Source organism: Halichoeres trimaculatus, unplaced genomic scaffold, assembly GCF_033239565.1.
Source record: "Halichoeres trimaculatus isolate MK-OKI-2021-1 unplaced genomic scaffold, fHalTri1.1 fHalTri1_scaffold_4, whole genome shotgun sequence".
Lineage (NCBI taxonomy): Eukaryota > Metazoa > Chordata > Actinopteri > Labriformes > Labridae > Halichoeres > Halichoeres trimaculatus.
The window spans coordinates 7,875,064-7,890,270 of NW_027437182.1; the positions used below are offsets into that span (position 1 = coordinate 7,875,064).

At 37.3% G+C, this 15,207-nt stretch overlaps 1 protein-coding gene across 1 annotated transcript; it reads right to left on the reverse strand.

Moving 5' to 3' along the window:
• Nucleotides 1–723: 723 nt before the first annotated feature.
• LOC141788874 (regulator of G-protein signaling 5-like) lies at nucleotides 724–14,706 on the reverse strand. Its single transcript, XM_074668001.1, has 5 exons — nucleotides 14,547–14,706; nucleotides 13,493–13,606; nucleotides 12,253–12,314; nucleotides 4,750–4,916; nucleotides 724–3,656 (listed from the first exon to the last, which is right to left on the reverse strand). Exons 1-5 carry the CDS (start codon nucleotides 14,588–14,590, stop codon nucleotides 3,492–3,494), a joined length of 552 nt encoding a protein of 183 aa, XP_074524102.1. The 5' UTR covers nucleotides 14,591–14,706; the 3' UTR covers nucleotides 724–3,491.
• Between the last annotated feature and the right edge of the window lie 501 nt (nucleotides 14,707–15,207).

Sequence of the window (15,207 nt, forward strand, 5' to 3'; positions counted from 1 at the left end):
TGTCTTGAAATAACTCGAAACAAGACATTTTTCCAGGCTGGTCAGTTGAATGTAGTTCAGACATTTTTGACTGAAAATAAGACAAAATCACTTGAAAAGAGTTCTTTTTTTTTTTGCTGTTTGACACTCGTTGCATGTCTTATCAATGCGTTGCAGAAGCACCTGAAGTGGCTGCCATCAAAAAGGTCTCATGTTACATCAGTCCTCATGTCCTTGTACTGACTTTCAATCAAGCAGGCTGCTGAGGTCCTTTGATCAGTGTTTGCTGGTTTTACCTTGTACCATGCTCAGCTCTAAAGGAGACTGTGTGTTTGAAGTGGTTGTTCCTGTCTTTGTAACAGACTTCCACTTGATTAAAGAAACGTGGGCCGGGGCCCTGATATTTTCAAAAGCATTCTGAGACCCATCTGCTCAGACTTGCCTTTATTTAAACTGGAAATTGTCTGCTTTTATCTGATCTTTCTGTAATTAATGTAATCCATGTATTGCCTTTAATTATTTTACCCAAGAGCATTTTCTACTAATTAACTCTCTGGTTGGAGAACTTAATGATATACAAAACATCTTAGTGTAACGCAAAATGTCTACAAGACTCCACATTTAACATTATCATCCAACTTCCAAAGGATTTTTCTGACCTGCTTTAGTCATTGCACTCTTAAAATTATGTTCACACATTAAAAACAGGTATGTAATGAAGAAAAACAAAGTGACAAATGAAAGTGTTTTCTCTTTTATAATGGTAAAAACACTCTAAATGGAGATCTGTCAAGGACTCTTTCAAAGAACCATTGAATCCATAGCGGAGAATAACTTAGGCACACTTCTTTGCAAAAAGCTGATATTTACATGTAAAAATAAATACATCTTCAGGAATTGTGAGCATATATATTTTTATGTGAACCACTCCAAAACGTACATGCAAGGCTACATCAGATAATGCATACTCAGCACTGCTAAAGCCCTTATTGATGATTCTGTGACATGGTTGTTGACTTCATGCCATTAAAGGTTTTGGCAGCAGACTGGCCAATCTGTGCCACAATAAACCTTTTTAGCCTTGTTGATATAACATACAGTACATAAAATATTCTCCTTTCTTTTTTTTGTACTACATTCAAAATACGTTGTCATAAAACATTACTACAAATATTAGAGTTTGTGTTATTTGAAGCAGATTGATTTCTGTGAACAATAAGGACTTGTAAAGTGCTGAATACCTAGATAACAATACTCTTGTGTTTTGTAAGACATATCTGCTTGTGTTTGATATAAAAAGCAACAAAACTACATATAATCACACTTAATGGTTGCTACATTCAGCTGAAGGTTATACGCTTGCTCGTCATCCTCAAATCCACCATTTCACCCTCCTCATCGTCTAAACCAGTATTTCTTTCAGTGTGAAGAAGTGAAAATAACTTGATTAAAAGTTTTCTTTGTCAGTGTTGGTGATAGTAAAACATATAATGTTTCTGACTAGTTTCTGTTAGCATTGTCTTGTGCTGCAAACCTGCAGGTTCTGTCTCTTATGATTTTTCTGGTTTGTTAAACTAAAACTGGGTCAAGGGTCTTTTAGTGACTCAGCATGGATGCATCCAATTTCGGTATTTATCACATGAAAAAAACACCCCATCTGTTTAAACCATTGCTCTTTCTTTCTTTTTATTAGATTCCCTCCCAATAGGTTTTTCTGTCTTAGCAACTTGCAATTTAGTGGTAGCCAAGGAGCTCAACCACTGAGCCAACCAGCCAGCACAGTTCTCAGAGATGACTCTCACAGGATGCATCCCAATTAACAAGGAGATTGGAGAAAGTCCAAACTTACTTTATGTGAGTGTGAGAGAGTAGAGGAGACAAAATAAGAGTGTGTGGTATTCAAGTATTGATGCTATTACAGGTTTAACAAGGCTACAGACCCTTTTATTGAAATTACAACATTATAATTGCAGGATATTATTCGATAAATCCACTAATTTAAAACTGATTAACTGTCATTTCATTGAGAAAGTCTCACTGTATTCTTCTTGATAAACAGAATATGTTAAAGGTCATAGTGTAACAGGCACTAAAAAGCAACAGCAGTTCTGTAAAACCATGAAAAAGTTAAATGTTGTGTTTGGCAAGGCTAGAGAAGGAGCCTGGGATAAAATGTTGGATTAATTTTGCATTTGTCCAAACCTTTGCCCTTTTTTTAAAATTTCACTTTGGTTGGCATTTCCACTTAAGTCATTTTTTGATTAAAGTTGATCCTCCTTTTAGCCACCACTGAAAATATTAATGTTTTTTTGAAGTATTTCAGGGAATAAAATGGAGACAAGTTTGAAGGTGTCTCACAATATGTAATGATGAAGAAATTACTCCCTGAACTCAACCTGCAGGTAATTCATGGTACTGCATCAAAGTGGTGTAACTTTTCCAAACTAATGGTTATTGCCCAAGAAAAATGAAAAACTGTTTTGGTCTTGATATGTTTGGACTTTCTTAGGTCAGAAATTGGCAGCCAAAGGCAGACATGAAATCTTATTTTAGTCAATAGAAATTTCCTCTCTGCAGACGATGGCACTGTCACTGAGTCTTTTTGGGGGTGTATACTTAAGTCTAGACCAGGGGTTCACAACTCAATAATTCAACACAAAACAGAAAATCAAACATTTTTTAATAGTTATCTAAAAAATAAATCACTACAAGCAGAGTAAAAGTAATGTTCAAGCTTAGGCTGCTGACAGTCAATATTCTGTGTTTTGGCCAATTTGTAAACCAACTGCAACTGATGCTGTCCTTAACCCAGCGTCATCACTATTTTGTAAATATTTTAACAAAAATGGAAGAATCTTTAATTTTAGACAATTATTTTTTTTTCTTTGGAAGACAATTCACAACTTCCCCATCAGAGCTTTTTGTCCTCCCTCATGAGGTCTTGACCCCTGCACTGAGAACCCCTGGTCTAGACAGTTCTGCTTCAGCTGCTACAACACTTTGATGCACAAGTTGTTCAACAACTTAATGGCCAGACTTAGCAAACAGTTTGCACTGAAGCACACTGTTTCTGTTTGCGTTTGGATTGTGACTCTGTGTTTACATCTCAGTGTGTTTGTCTATTTCTACCTCTGTGTGAGGACCAGCTGAATTTTAAGGCCATGTTAATGAGTGAGGTCACTCTCACGTACCATCACTACATTAAGATAACTATTAATGGTTTTTAATATCTGGCCCTCGCTAGTATAGCTGATTGTGATTATGAGTGGTGACATGCTTTCTGTTGGGTAGGTGGGGCTTTTTCAAAAGGCAGTCTTTTTCTCTCTTTGAACTCATCAAACAATTTGAAATATAATTTGGCGTTCCGGTCAAATAAAAGTCTTGGATTCTCAAAACATTTTTCAAAAACTCATTTTATTAAGAATCTTTAATTTAAGGATTTGTTTTCATAAAAGTAACTGCAGTTTGAAACTACCCCACCCTCCCCACCTAGCTCCTCAGACTCCTCCTGCTTAGTTGACCAGGAGCTCCTGGTACTGCTCAGACCGCAGGAAACGACCGAAGGAGTCTTTCTCCATCAGGGCGTAGATCCTCTTCTGGGCCAGGTCGAAGGTGGCAGGAGAGAGGTCCACCAGGTTTCTCAGGGTCACATCCTTGGTAAAGTGGTCAATGTTCACCTATAGGGGGAGACAACAGGAAAAAATAAAGTTAGGGTGAAGAAGACACATATGGGAGAAAAAAAATCAAGATACTGCAAAAAAATTATAAAAAATTGAAATATAATAATAATAATAATAATAATAATAATAATAATAATAATAATAATAATAATAATAATGAATAGATAAATAAATACATAAACAAAAAATGATAATAATAAAAAAAAGATAGAAACAAAGATGTGAGCCTGAGACTGTCAGATCACAGGGCTTTTTTGGGCAAGATGCTACCGTGCGATTAAGATCTCCAAAACTTATGTAACTGACAATGTTTAATCTGGCCAAAGTATAAACATAAACAAAGTCAAGCCCCATGACAACAAGATGTTTCCAAGAAAAACACATACTTGAGCCCTGGTGTTTACAACAACACGCTGATGGAAATATAAGCAAACTCCAGTCCATAATAAATTAAATTTAACGTTGAAACTTTTCATGCAGGCTTCTGGATCAAGTTCACCACTTGTTTTTGGGGTTTCTGGATTAGTTCAGTGGTTAAATTGTCGACCCATGTGCAGGAGCTACACCTACACCCTCCAATTTATAAGCTTTTATCACATATCCTCCCTATTGCTATTGTCTCTGGTCTTTATGCGCTACTCACGTGTCATGATGAGAGTATAAACAGAAGGTGGGATTAATCCACTCATCAAAGCCTCAGTATAAAAGCAAAGAAAGCATTCATACATGTGAAGCTGTCACACTTCAGTGCAATTAAGACACGTTTAAATCATGTGTCTATCCCTCGTGTGTGATATCGTGCGTGTGCAGCTCACTGATGCATCATCTGGGGACGTTCTGTCTGTAACCTCATTTGTTTACTCACCGCTACAGCCTGTATTTCTCCTGCATGCATTCATTCTCTGATTAAACAAGGACTCCTTCACATGCAAGCAGTCTGTGTCAGGGGAAACCTTTCAGCCTCTGCTCTTTTTCATTAATAATTTCATTTCTCTTACATCAGAACCGGTAAGAGCTCTTAATTGAAACACCATGTGACACACACACTACTTGTAATATATTCATTAAAAGAGGCTAAAGTGTCCCTGACCTCTCTGGGTCCCTCAGACTGGATGAAATCCTCATAGATCTTCTTGGCTTTGGCTGCCATCTTCACGGGGTTCTTGGTCTTCTTGAAGTCCTCACAGGCAGTCCAGAACTCAATATTCTCATCACTGAACTCAGACTGCAGGAAGCTGCGGAAAGCATGCACACCATCTGATGGAGAGAAGAAGAAAGGAGGCAGAGAGATTAATGAATAAGAGAAACTATCATTTTAAACCTCTTAAAGATGCCATGAGGAGAGTTTGTTTCGATTGCAGCCCTCGCCACCTAGTGGCCCGGAGTCTCTGCACGCTGTGGTAAATTACTACTAGCGAGGCATGTGTTTGTTTTGGAATTAATTGAAGATCGTATCAAAATAAATTTTCTTTGTTTAAGACAACTTTTTAGGTATTTATGAGTATAGTTACATAGTGCTGCTGTTTGACACGTGACTTCAAGCATACGTTGTAGCAGTCGGCTATATGTAGTGCTATCATCAGCCAGATGCTCCGACGCATCTGTAGGCTAATGTGACAAGAAGTAAACACTGTCAGTTTATATGTAGTTCAGTAGCTGTTTATATTTAGTGCAGCTAGCAGCCTGGTGCTCCAAGACATGCCCGTAAAATGTAACGTCAGTAAATCCTGGTTAGCTATGTCCTGCCAGTTATCTACCAAGCAGAGCTAATGTAACCTCACTCTTCATTTTATTGATAGACTCTCAAGTTTGAACAGACCACTGCAGGATAACTGCTGACTGTGGGTTGGAATGGACATTAGCACAAACAGCTTAGCCCCTGTGTTATAGAGTGGTACAACCCAAGCTAAAGGCTAATTAGCCTTTAATTAGCCTCGTTTTGAGCTGTATCACTCTCCCGATAATCTTCTGCTCACTACAAAATTAGCCATAGAAATAGTTTTTAGCAGCATCTCTTCTCACTTCTAAACTTTGTCAGCCAGTGTGGTGTTGTCATAGAGACCTAGTCATGCCTGATCCATCCTGTCTGGAATCTAAGAAGAGCCAATTTAAAATAACCTGTAACGAGCAATATTGATGCTGATAATCTCATTTCAAAGTATAGATTACGTTAAGGCATATATCTAGAAGGGAGCCTTTTTTCAAGATCACTTTCAGACTCCTCACTGCCCCTTTAATGCAAGTATTTTAAAATATATGACCTAAATTTTACCAAAACGTATAAATATTACTGTCGCTTCCAAGGTGCAGCATTTTGTATGAAACCTGAATTAGAATGCTTCAGTGGTTCTTTTTTTTGCCCTGTTATTGGTAAAGGGATATTTTCGTATCTTATTTATAAATTATTAATTAATATCCAAACTATTATGCATCAGTCATTTCCTGAGATGTCAATATGACAGGTTGTGACGAAAAACTCAGCTGTCTTAATGATCCCTTTTCATAAATAGTGACTGATGTATTTTCAACTAAATGCCAAGCATTAAGCCCCAAGCAAAATGGAAGTAATTACAAGCCTCAATTTAGTATTTTTTATTTATATCTAGGGTTTTATACTTTTCAAAGGTATCGTGCTGGTACCAAAAATCCCCTGTTGGTGTATGTTTCATGAAATGATGTTGATCTGATGCATAAAAGTCATTAATCCAAAACACATTTAGAATCTACGTTTTAAAGCTAGAAGCTTCTCAAAGGGATGAGAAACCATAACATTTCCTAATGATTTATTTTTTCTCAGTCATTCTTATTTTCCATTAGTGACAAAAACTGCGCCTTTGCGCCAAATGTTACATAAGCACTGCCATAATGGTTCTGTCATTGTGGATCCATCCATTACAGAACATTTACATGAAAAAGCCATTACAAATCATTTACATAAAAAAACAAGAGAAAAGAAAGATGACGGTTCATCTCAAAGCTTCCTGTTGCATAATCTCATGGTGTGAGGTACAGGAGAAGAAACGGCAAGACAAATGCATCTGTAGAGCTGTGCCATGAATCACTGGTTCGATCAGTTCATTGAGGCAGGTGTGATCAGGTGAAAAATATTTAGGCCTTTTTATGTCCATATTTTGGTTTTAAGTGATTGTATTACTCAGGAATAGTATAGATATGTCTTAAATGTTTACCTTTTTTGCATGCAAAATGCAAAAAAAGTGGTTTGTATAAGTGCAAGTGTTAGGTTTCACTTTGCCGTAACCCCTTGATGCCTGTTGTCACAAATTTGCGACATACCCAGTCAGGTCTAGATGCAGCTAAAATGTCCTTTGTATCTCATTATTACCTATTGATACATATTCTACACAAACCAAATGTCGTATCAGATCTAATATGTCACATTATATTGGTCAGGGGATGAACTTCTCATGTCTATTTATATAATCTAACTTAGTTATAACTATTGTGTGTATTACAGTAAAATTTACAATTCCCACTCAATTTAACATCTGTAAGAATGCAAAAACACATAAAAACAATCTATTTCTATATGGTCAATTAATTCAGGCAGTAAGGGGTCAAAGTGTTGACAAATAAGCATGAAACAGTCTTGAAAAAAGATGATTTATACACATTTTAAAATTAATTTTGGTAATAAGAACTGAGAAAAATAAGTTCTACTGCAAAGTAAGTGCTTTTAATACAATTTTTTTCTTCAAAATTTACCTTATATAACAGTATGAAATGCAGAATAGTCATCTTGCCAGTGGAGCGGGTTGGCTTTTGTCTTTTTGAGATGAATGTGTGCAGGAGCCTGTCTGAACTTTATAACTATCAACTATCAACTGTGCCTAATTTCTGTAGTGATAACTGGTGGGTCAAGTAAAAGCTACACATATGCATGAGAACTGCACATTGCTGAGCACAATGTTCTTCGATAAGAGCATGGTCTACACACCTTTCCCCCCAATTTAGTAAATAATTTAGGGTGACATCTCTGGGAAAAGGCTGTTAAACTTTCAGTAAATGTGGATGCCTTGAGCAGCATAAACTGAATACAGATACCCAGCAAACTTATAAAATCATCACTTTAATGAAACAAACTGCTACATTTTCGGAAAATGTAACCAAAAAGTCTATTGTAGAAGCAGGACTTAGAATTGGACACATGTGAAGGCTCACTATTTAACCCAAAGATAAAGATCTAAGAAATGAGGCGTGATAAAACAACCGCTCATTGCAGCAAGAAGCATTGTGATCAAGCATAATGCCACCAACAGCTCCCATTGTCTGAACAAGCATGTGCTGCTGGTGATAAGCACCCAGGCTTTTATCTACAATCTGAACGGCTAGTTTGGGTTGAAAATAGAACAGTCGCAATCAGGCTTTTTCACTTTAAAAGACCTTCAGTACAGGGACACACAAAAGGCTCAGTCGACCGTGATCTGATGACAGATTGTCGGCGAACCAAGGTTGAAGAGACTCTGAAAATGAGGCCTTATATTTAGTGTTTGATTCACTGATACCTCATGTTTATGTCAGAGAAAATCAGAAATGAAATCATCCTGTATGATTCACTAAGTTTCATAGAGCTGTAGATATGATGTAAACTCAAACAGATGAATTCATTGGTGGGCGTGCAGTTGGAACACGACGGAGCAGGCTTCCTGTTGCATAATGTACATCACATGTATTCATTCTTTAATGTTTTGGAAAATGGGGGTTGAAGTCAGTGAGGGTCTTATGGGAATTGATGAGGTCGAGGCCATAAAGAGAAATGTAAATGTAAAATCTCATGTAGATAAGTATTCATGGTTCAGCACCTCGAAGCGCCTCAGCAATAAATCAACGCTGGTGGATTCATTTTGACTACTCCCTGGAGATGTTAGCATAACATATGTAACCTCTGAAGGTCAACACACGCCACACACGTTGGCATATAAACACAGGAGGATCATACATCTGTCTGAAGACAGTTTCTAAGAGGCTCCTTCAACCTGAGCTGTGCAGAGGAAATGTTTGTATGTTTCAGCAACATCTCTACCTGCTTCTGTTTGGATGCAAAAGGGAAACTGAAGTGACTTATTAGCTGGAGAGTTTAAACACACAGTGAAACAGCATCAGCCGTTAAAGTTAATCATCAGTCTTGTTGCCTCTCAGGCTCTTGGCTCTGTGAGGTAAACAGTTGAGTCAGGAGTCCAGGTCTGGGTTGTGTTGGGGTTTCAATGCTTTTCTTTTTCTTCCACACAGGAGCAAGGATGATTCGACAGTTTGGGTTTTTGCAAAGTATTTGTTTCCGAGAAGTATGATCCTGGATTTTTAAGTGTTTTAAACTTAGACTTATTTAGATAGCCAGAGTGTTCATGTAAAGCCTTTTTTTTCCTGTATGGGAAGTCAAATAAATACAGCTGAAGTTCCCAGCAGATGATGGTTTGACCTTTATCAACCTTCAACTATCAGTTTTCAGCTGCTTAATAAAAAATCTAATTAAATTACAAGTTAGTTATACTACAACTCCTACATCCTCACTAGGACATGAGTAAAAAATGTTGACTCAAAGCTCCCATGAAGATCTTTTCCTCTGTGTTTATAGCCGCGTTTCCACCAAGCAGTCCATTTCGGTTCAGTATGATTTGGAACGGTTTGGAACAGGTAAGACTGATCCCGTTTGTGTTTCCAGAGCAAAACCGTGCCCTCTCATGGTAGGCGGCATGTAAGCTGGATGACGAAAGCCTGGCTGTTCAACAATAGCGTGATGCCGTAGCAGCGCGACACAGTGTACCCCACTTATAAAACCAACAAAGAAGAAAAACTGGACAATGAGAAACAACAGTAAACAAAGAGCATAGACGGAAGACATGCAGCATTTTGTCCTCTCTGTGATTGGCATGTAGCTCTTTGATACAATCAAGCTTTGTTTCAGAGTAGTCTGTGTGCCGCCAGGAGAAATGCAGCCGCTGTAGCGGGGTAAGTGACGATTCTTTCGACCAATCAACAGTCTGCAGTGTTGAAGCTCCATCGAGAGCGGTGCAGTCTGGCACCCATAAGAAAGGGTCCCAAAAAGTGAGATGGCTCGGTTATTTGGGGATAAGTCAGTGGGAACGCCACAAAATGTGCGCCGTGCCGAGACGAACCAAACCGAACCAAACCAAACCTGTCTGCTTGGTGGAAACACAGCTTTTGGTGCCCACTGTGGACAAAGCATGCTGTTTTGACAGTCCAAAGTATCATTCTGTGAATTGTAAATATTTTCTCCAGTGTGCTACAATTTACTTCATCCGACATCTACCTTGTATCATTGCTTACAGATATTAGAAATGACCGTACAAAAATCTTTTTTCTCCTCTTGCAGAAACCTGGTTAGTGTTTTTGATAACAGAAACAATAGTATTAATTTCAGTGTATTTCACATCCATATAAATACTCCTCATAGGAGCTTTAAAGCAATAATCTAAGCTCCTAGCTATCAGAAATAACTCATGTTGATGCACATGATGTAAAAATATTTCATTTTATTTCAATGCAGTTTTTTTTCATTTATTTATTTATTTTTTTATGCCAGCTTGCAAAATACACTAGTAAGTCCATAGTCCTTTGTTTACATTAAATAAGGCATCAACAACAGATTTCATGCAACATCTATATAGTTAAGGGATTTGTTTGGCCATTAAAGTAAAGAATTGTTCAAAAAGCAACACATTTCAGCTTTACATGCAGTAATGGACTCAAATTTTGGTTAAGTTAGGGAACAAGGATTGCCCTCCTTGAGTGAACTAGTTGAAAACTTCTCTGAACAATCTTATTTTGGTCTCAACTTTGACTCCAGACCACCTCCCTTGATGAACTGCATGTTCCAACCAGAAGGTAAGGTAAAGGTGGGCAAAAAAAATAAAAATAAATAAAAAAGCTTCCATATGAGATAGTACCTCTTGTGTCAGTCTCCAAACACCAGCATTTGAGGAACAGACAGCCTGCTAGAAGCCCATTAAGACCTAAAACTACACGGGCATTGTGGATGCAAACTTTGTTGATCACATGTACCTCAAGTTTGAAAAGACACTCATATGATAAGGTGATGTTAAAATCATATGTTCTTAAACAGGTTATGTAACTCACATATAAGCCCTTAAACAGCAACGTTATGCAAACCAGACTCTGCTAACTGTACTGTACCTGTTGAACAAGCCAACCTGACAGACCACAGAGCTGGGAGAAGACAGCTCCCTGTTGCATAATCAAGACGGCAGCTTTGGGGATGGAGATGATGTCGCCTGTCTTTGATGGAGCCAACTACGCCGAGACACTGTGCAGTTGCAAATATAAGCTTACCTAATATGTTCAATCTGCTCTGTTTCTGGATTTAGACAAAGGGATGTTAACTGTTTGGAAATGACTGAGCGTCCTTTATGTTTGAGGGGAAATGGCGTGCACAGATGGTGATGTTAATGAGGGGAAGAGAAATCTGCACGCAAGCTTCATAGGAACAAAAAACAGAAAAGAGAGCTATAGGTATTGTTTTGCTTTCACGGTCTGGTCATTAATCTTCCATTCATGTAAAAGTTGTTTAAGTTGAAATTCTTCTCATAGTGTTGGCTACATGGCTGTATTAGGTAACATTTACCTCATTACCTAGATTATATAAGTTCAATTAGGTGTAAAAGCCAGATGCCAGTTGACTCAGGGCGTGACTCACAAAGGTCTCCGGGGTTAAAATACTCTTTTGTTCGACCCGTCACTGTAGCCAACCTCCCGATGGGAATCTCTTTATGCTGCTGTCATAATTAGAAAAACAAACAGTCTTTATCTCCACCTAAAAAATAAACCAGATGAGTGGATCAAAAGGGGTTGCTTTGGGTGATAACAAATAAAGTAGTCTACGCCATTGGAGCACCCACATTTACAGTAATATGATCGTGTTTATAAGAGAGTTCGTGAAGAGGTGACATTTTAAAAAGTCAAAATATCAAATGATTTCATGCAGAATGGATGTGTTATTGAAGATCACATTTCAGTCATGTTTTGTTATTGATGGGAAGAGAAATTCAATGTGCAGCTTGACAGCCCTGGAAAGGTGGATCATTAGCAACAGTTTTTATTGTTTTATAACTTTAATGTTCTTTATTGACTCACTTTTTCATCATGATACTAGTTTATTTTTATTTCTAGGTGCTTTTATTATCCAACTTTTTAAAAAAAATAAATATTTTTTAAAATTTCTATTTCTTTCTTTCTTTCTTTCTTTCTTTCTTTCTTTCTTTCTTTCTTTCTTTCTTTCTTTCTTTATTGATCAATTGGTGTTTTACCACATCAGCTTATTTTTAACTTCTTAAGTGTTTTAATTGATCTTTTTTTGTATGTGCATTAGTCTCTTTGAAATTGTCTCTGTATATTTTGTCAATTTTTTGACTTTATTTATTACTTATTGTATTTTTTAAAGTACCCTAAATTGCATTCAGTCTCTCTGAATACATTTTTTTTATCAATTAATTAATTAATTTTAAAAATTTCTTGTTATCAATGTAAAGTTAAAGTTAGATGATGAAATAAAAAGTGTGTGTGGAAAAGGAAGGAACTTAGAGATGAGGGATAGACTTACAGTTGTTGTTCAGGACCCGGTCCAGACCCTCACGCCACTGAGCCGCCTCCTCCGGAGCAGGCCTGTAGATAAAACACCTTTGTTCAGTCTTGATTCTCATACTAAAAACCACCACAAAAGGAAAATGAAACCTGAAAGTATAATCATATTCTTACTAAACAAAGTTTTAGCTTTGTCCAGACTTAACAGTCTGAGAAATACTGTGTAGAAGGCAGCTTGAGCTGCAGAGAAATCACCACAGACTGATTCATCTTTCAGGAAATTAATTCTGACATGCTGAAGTGGGACTCATTACAATTTGACATTAAAAGTTGAATCTGAGAGAAAGAATATGACAAAATACTTTTCCTAATTACAAAACAACATTTTTGTATTTGTCAAAATGCATAGAGTAAAGGTTTTTAGATGCAGTGACATTAAACTTTATGAAATTTCTGTTAGTCTTTCTGGAAAGCTTCAAACAACAACTTAGAGATATTCAGAGAAACTTTTCATCTACATGTCTATCCAACAAAGCCAGGCAGCATTGTTTGATCTCGGTTTCTGCTGCGTGACTGAAGTCTGGGAACCATCCAGAATGAACAGATTGCTTCTGGTGTCTTTCACACAAATCACAGCGAGCACTGAGACACAGGAGTGAAGCTGAGCACTGAAAGCTGCACATTCTGTTCTGTCTCCTGCATTTCAGGAGAAAGTTTCCAAGGCTGCTGAATTATTTTTCTAGTTTGAGAACTTTCAGGCTTTCTTTTGGTTTGTTTTATCACACTGTGCTGAGAAGACACAGGAATGTTTCTGCAAAGCTGTGACTCATTTAAACCCTAGTTTATAAAACAGGAAACTAATTTATTATTTCCTCTACTTATAAATCAATCAAACCATTGTCTGAGAGATGTTTTCGAATAAATTTATAATCTCACCAAGCTGAGAGAAATGAGGATGTAGGAAACAATGCAGTTGTTGGTGGACACAGCAGGGTGGTAGAGCTGTAAACACTGATTTACAGTCTCAATACTGAACCACAATTAAACAAACAGGAATTTCTTCAACAGCAGAGCAGAATATAGGCTAAACCAAATCCCACTGACCTAAAACTCCAAAGGAAAATATTTTTAGCTTTGTTTTGGTTGAGTTTTCCTTCCTAATTTTCTCATGAGATGCCGGCTCAGAGCTCTACTTTCCAGTTATATGGTTTACACTCCAGTGAGCGACCCTCACGAGGATGCATCGCCGTTACACTCACTTCTGCAGCTTCTCTGGCTTCTTCTCAATCTTCTCCGGGTACGGGATGATGAGGTCGATGGCATTTTCCGGCTTCTGCAGTAAAACTCCCAACTTTGACTTGATCTCCTTTGCCCTGAAAGACAGAAAGTTGAGACAAAGTTTTTTAACTAAGCTCTCAGTTTCTTCTCCTTCATAAGAGTCTGGTTTACTGAAGTCATGTACTGACTTTGGAGAAGTCAATTTCAATCAGAAACTTTAACTATACTAACAGAATAATTATTTTTGTGGGATGAAGAAAAAATAGAAATAGTAAAATCTCACAACTTGCAAAGAAGTTCAACTTTAACTTTGAAAAGCCAAACTTTTTTTGAAATAATTTTGTCATATTCAGAAATTAACTTCGAAAATTTATTTTATCAGCATAACGTAACTTTTTATCTGGTTTTAACTTAACCCTAGAAGTTTATCAGCAGTAAAATATCTTATAATATTGTTTTGAGATGAATGCTAAAATCCAATTTTGAACAGGACTTCATGGCTAAAACTTTTTAAAAAGACACTGATCAAGTGTTAAACTTTATTAAACAAGGTACATTTCTTCAATCTTTAAATTATAAACCACTGAAAAAGACTGAACACCTTTCCAATGAAACAAAACAAAACAAAAAGAATCCTAGAATATTTTGTGTTGTAGAAATTAATTTCAACGATTTTCAAAGTGAAATAAACAAAATCAAATAATCATAAAAAACTGTGCCTATTTGATTAAAAAAAAATGTTTATTGCTTCAGAACTTTGATAACATAGATGAAACCTATTTTTCATGTCACAAACTGAGATGTATTTCTGTGTCCAGGAAATGACAAAGTTTTCCAGATGAAACCTCAAAGCTTCCTCAGATGGAAACTGGTGACCTGAAGATGAGCGTCACTGATCTGTTCTCAGCGGAGAATGAAAAGAGCTGCTTCTTAAAATATCTAAACTTCCACATCAAAGGAGCATATTGTGAGAAGATGACACGACCACACAGTGAGGAGATGACAGCAGAGGTGCAGTAAGAATGCAGGTCTCACCTTTCCAGGCAGGTCTGGGGCAAGGCAGCTAATCCTTTACACATTTTCCAGCGCTCTCTGTCGCAGTAAGTTTGAGTGAAGTCAGTCTTCCTGTTATAGCTCTGTGTAAGTCTCAGAGTCTCTCTTGTTGTCTGACTCGGGCTTCCAGCACCGGGGGAGTTTTATACAGGCGTCCTGTGGGCTCTGGGCCAACAGCTAAACCAATCAGGGGGAATGTGTTCGTCCAAGGAGCCAGGATGAGGAAGGGCGGGTTTTTAGATGTGTGTGGATGTTTGCTTTGAGGTTTCAATAAAAAAACAGTCGCAGGAACAGCAGTGAGATGCCTACAAGACTTTGAAGCTGGTTCAGAAGCAAATCTAGTTCAAGTTATGTATGCTGTCTGGTGCATTCTCAATCAACACTTTTGTGTCTTTCAGCTTATCATATTTCTGAGTGGTATGTCTCATTGGATTTTTGCATTCATTGGCTGTATTGAATGCATTTTTCTTTTGGTCTGCGAAGAATTGATTTGCTTGCTGCAGTTATAACTTCATATTTTTGCATCCCACTGTTTCACTACGTACAGCACAAACACAGACACTGAGAAATAAAACTTTTGCATCAAAATGAGTTCATCTTGAACTGCAGTTGCAGTGGTGAGTTGACCGTTACTGCACTGGAA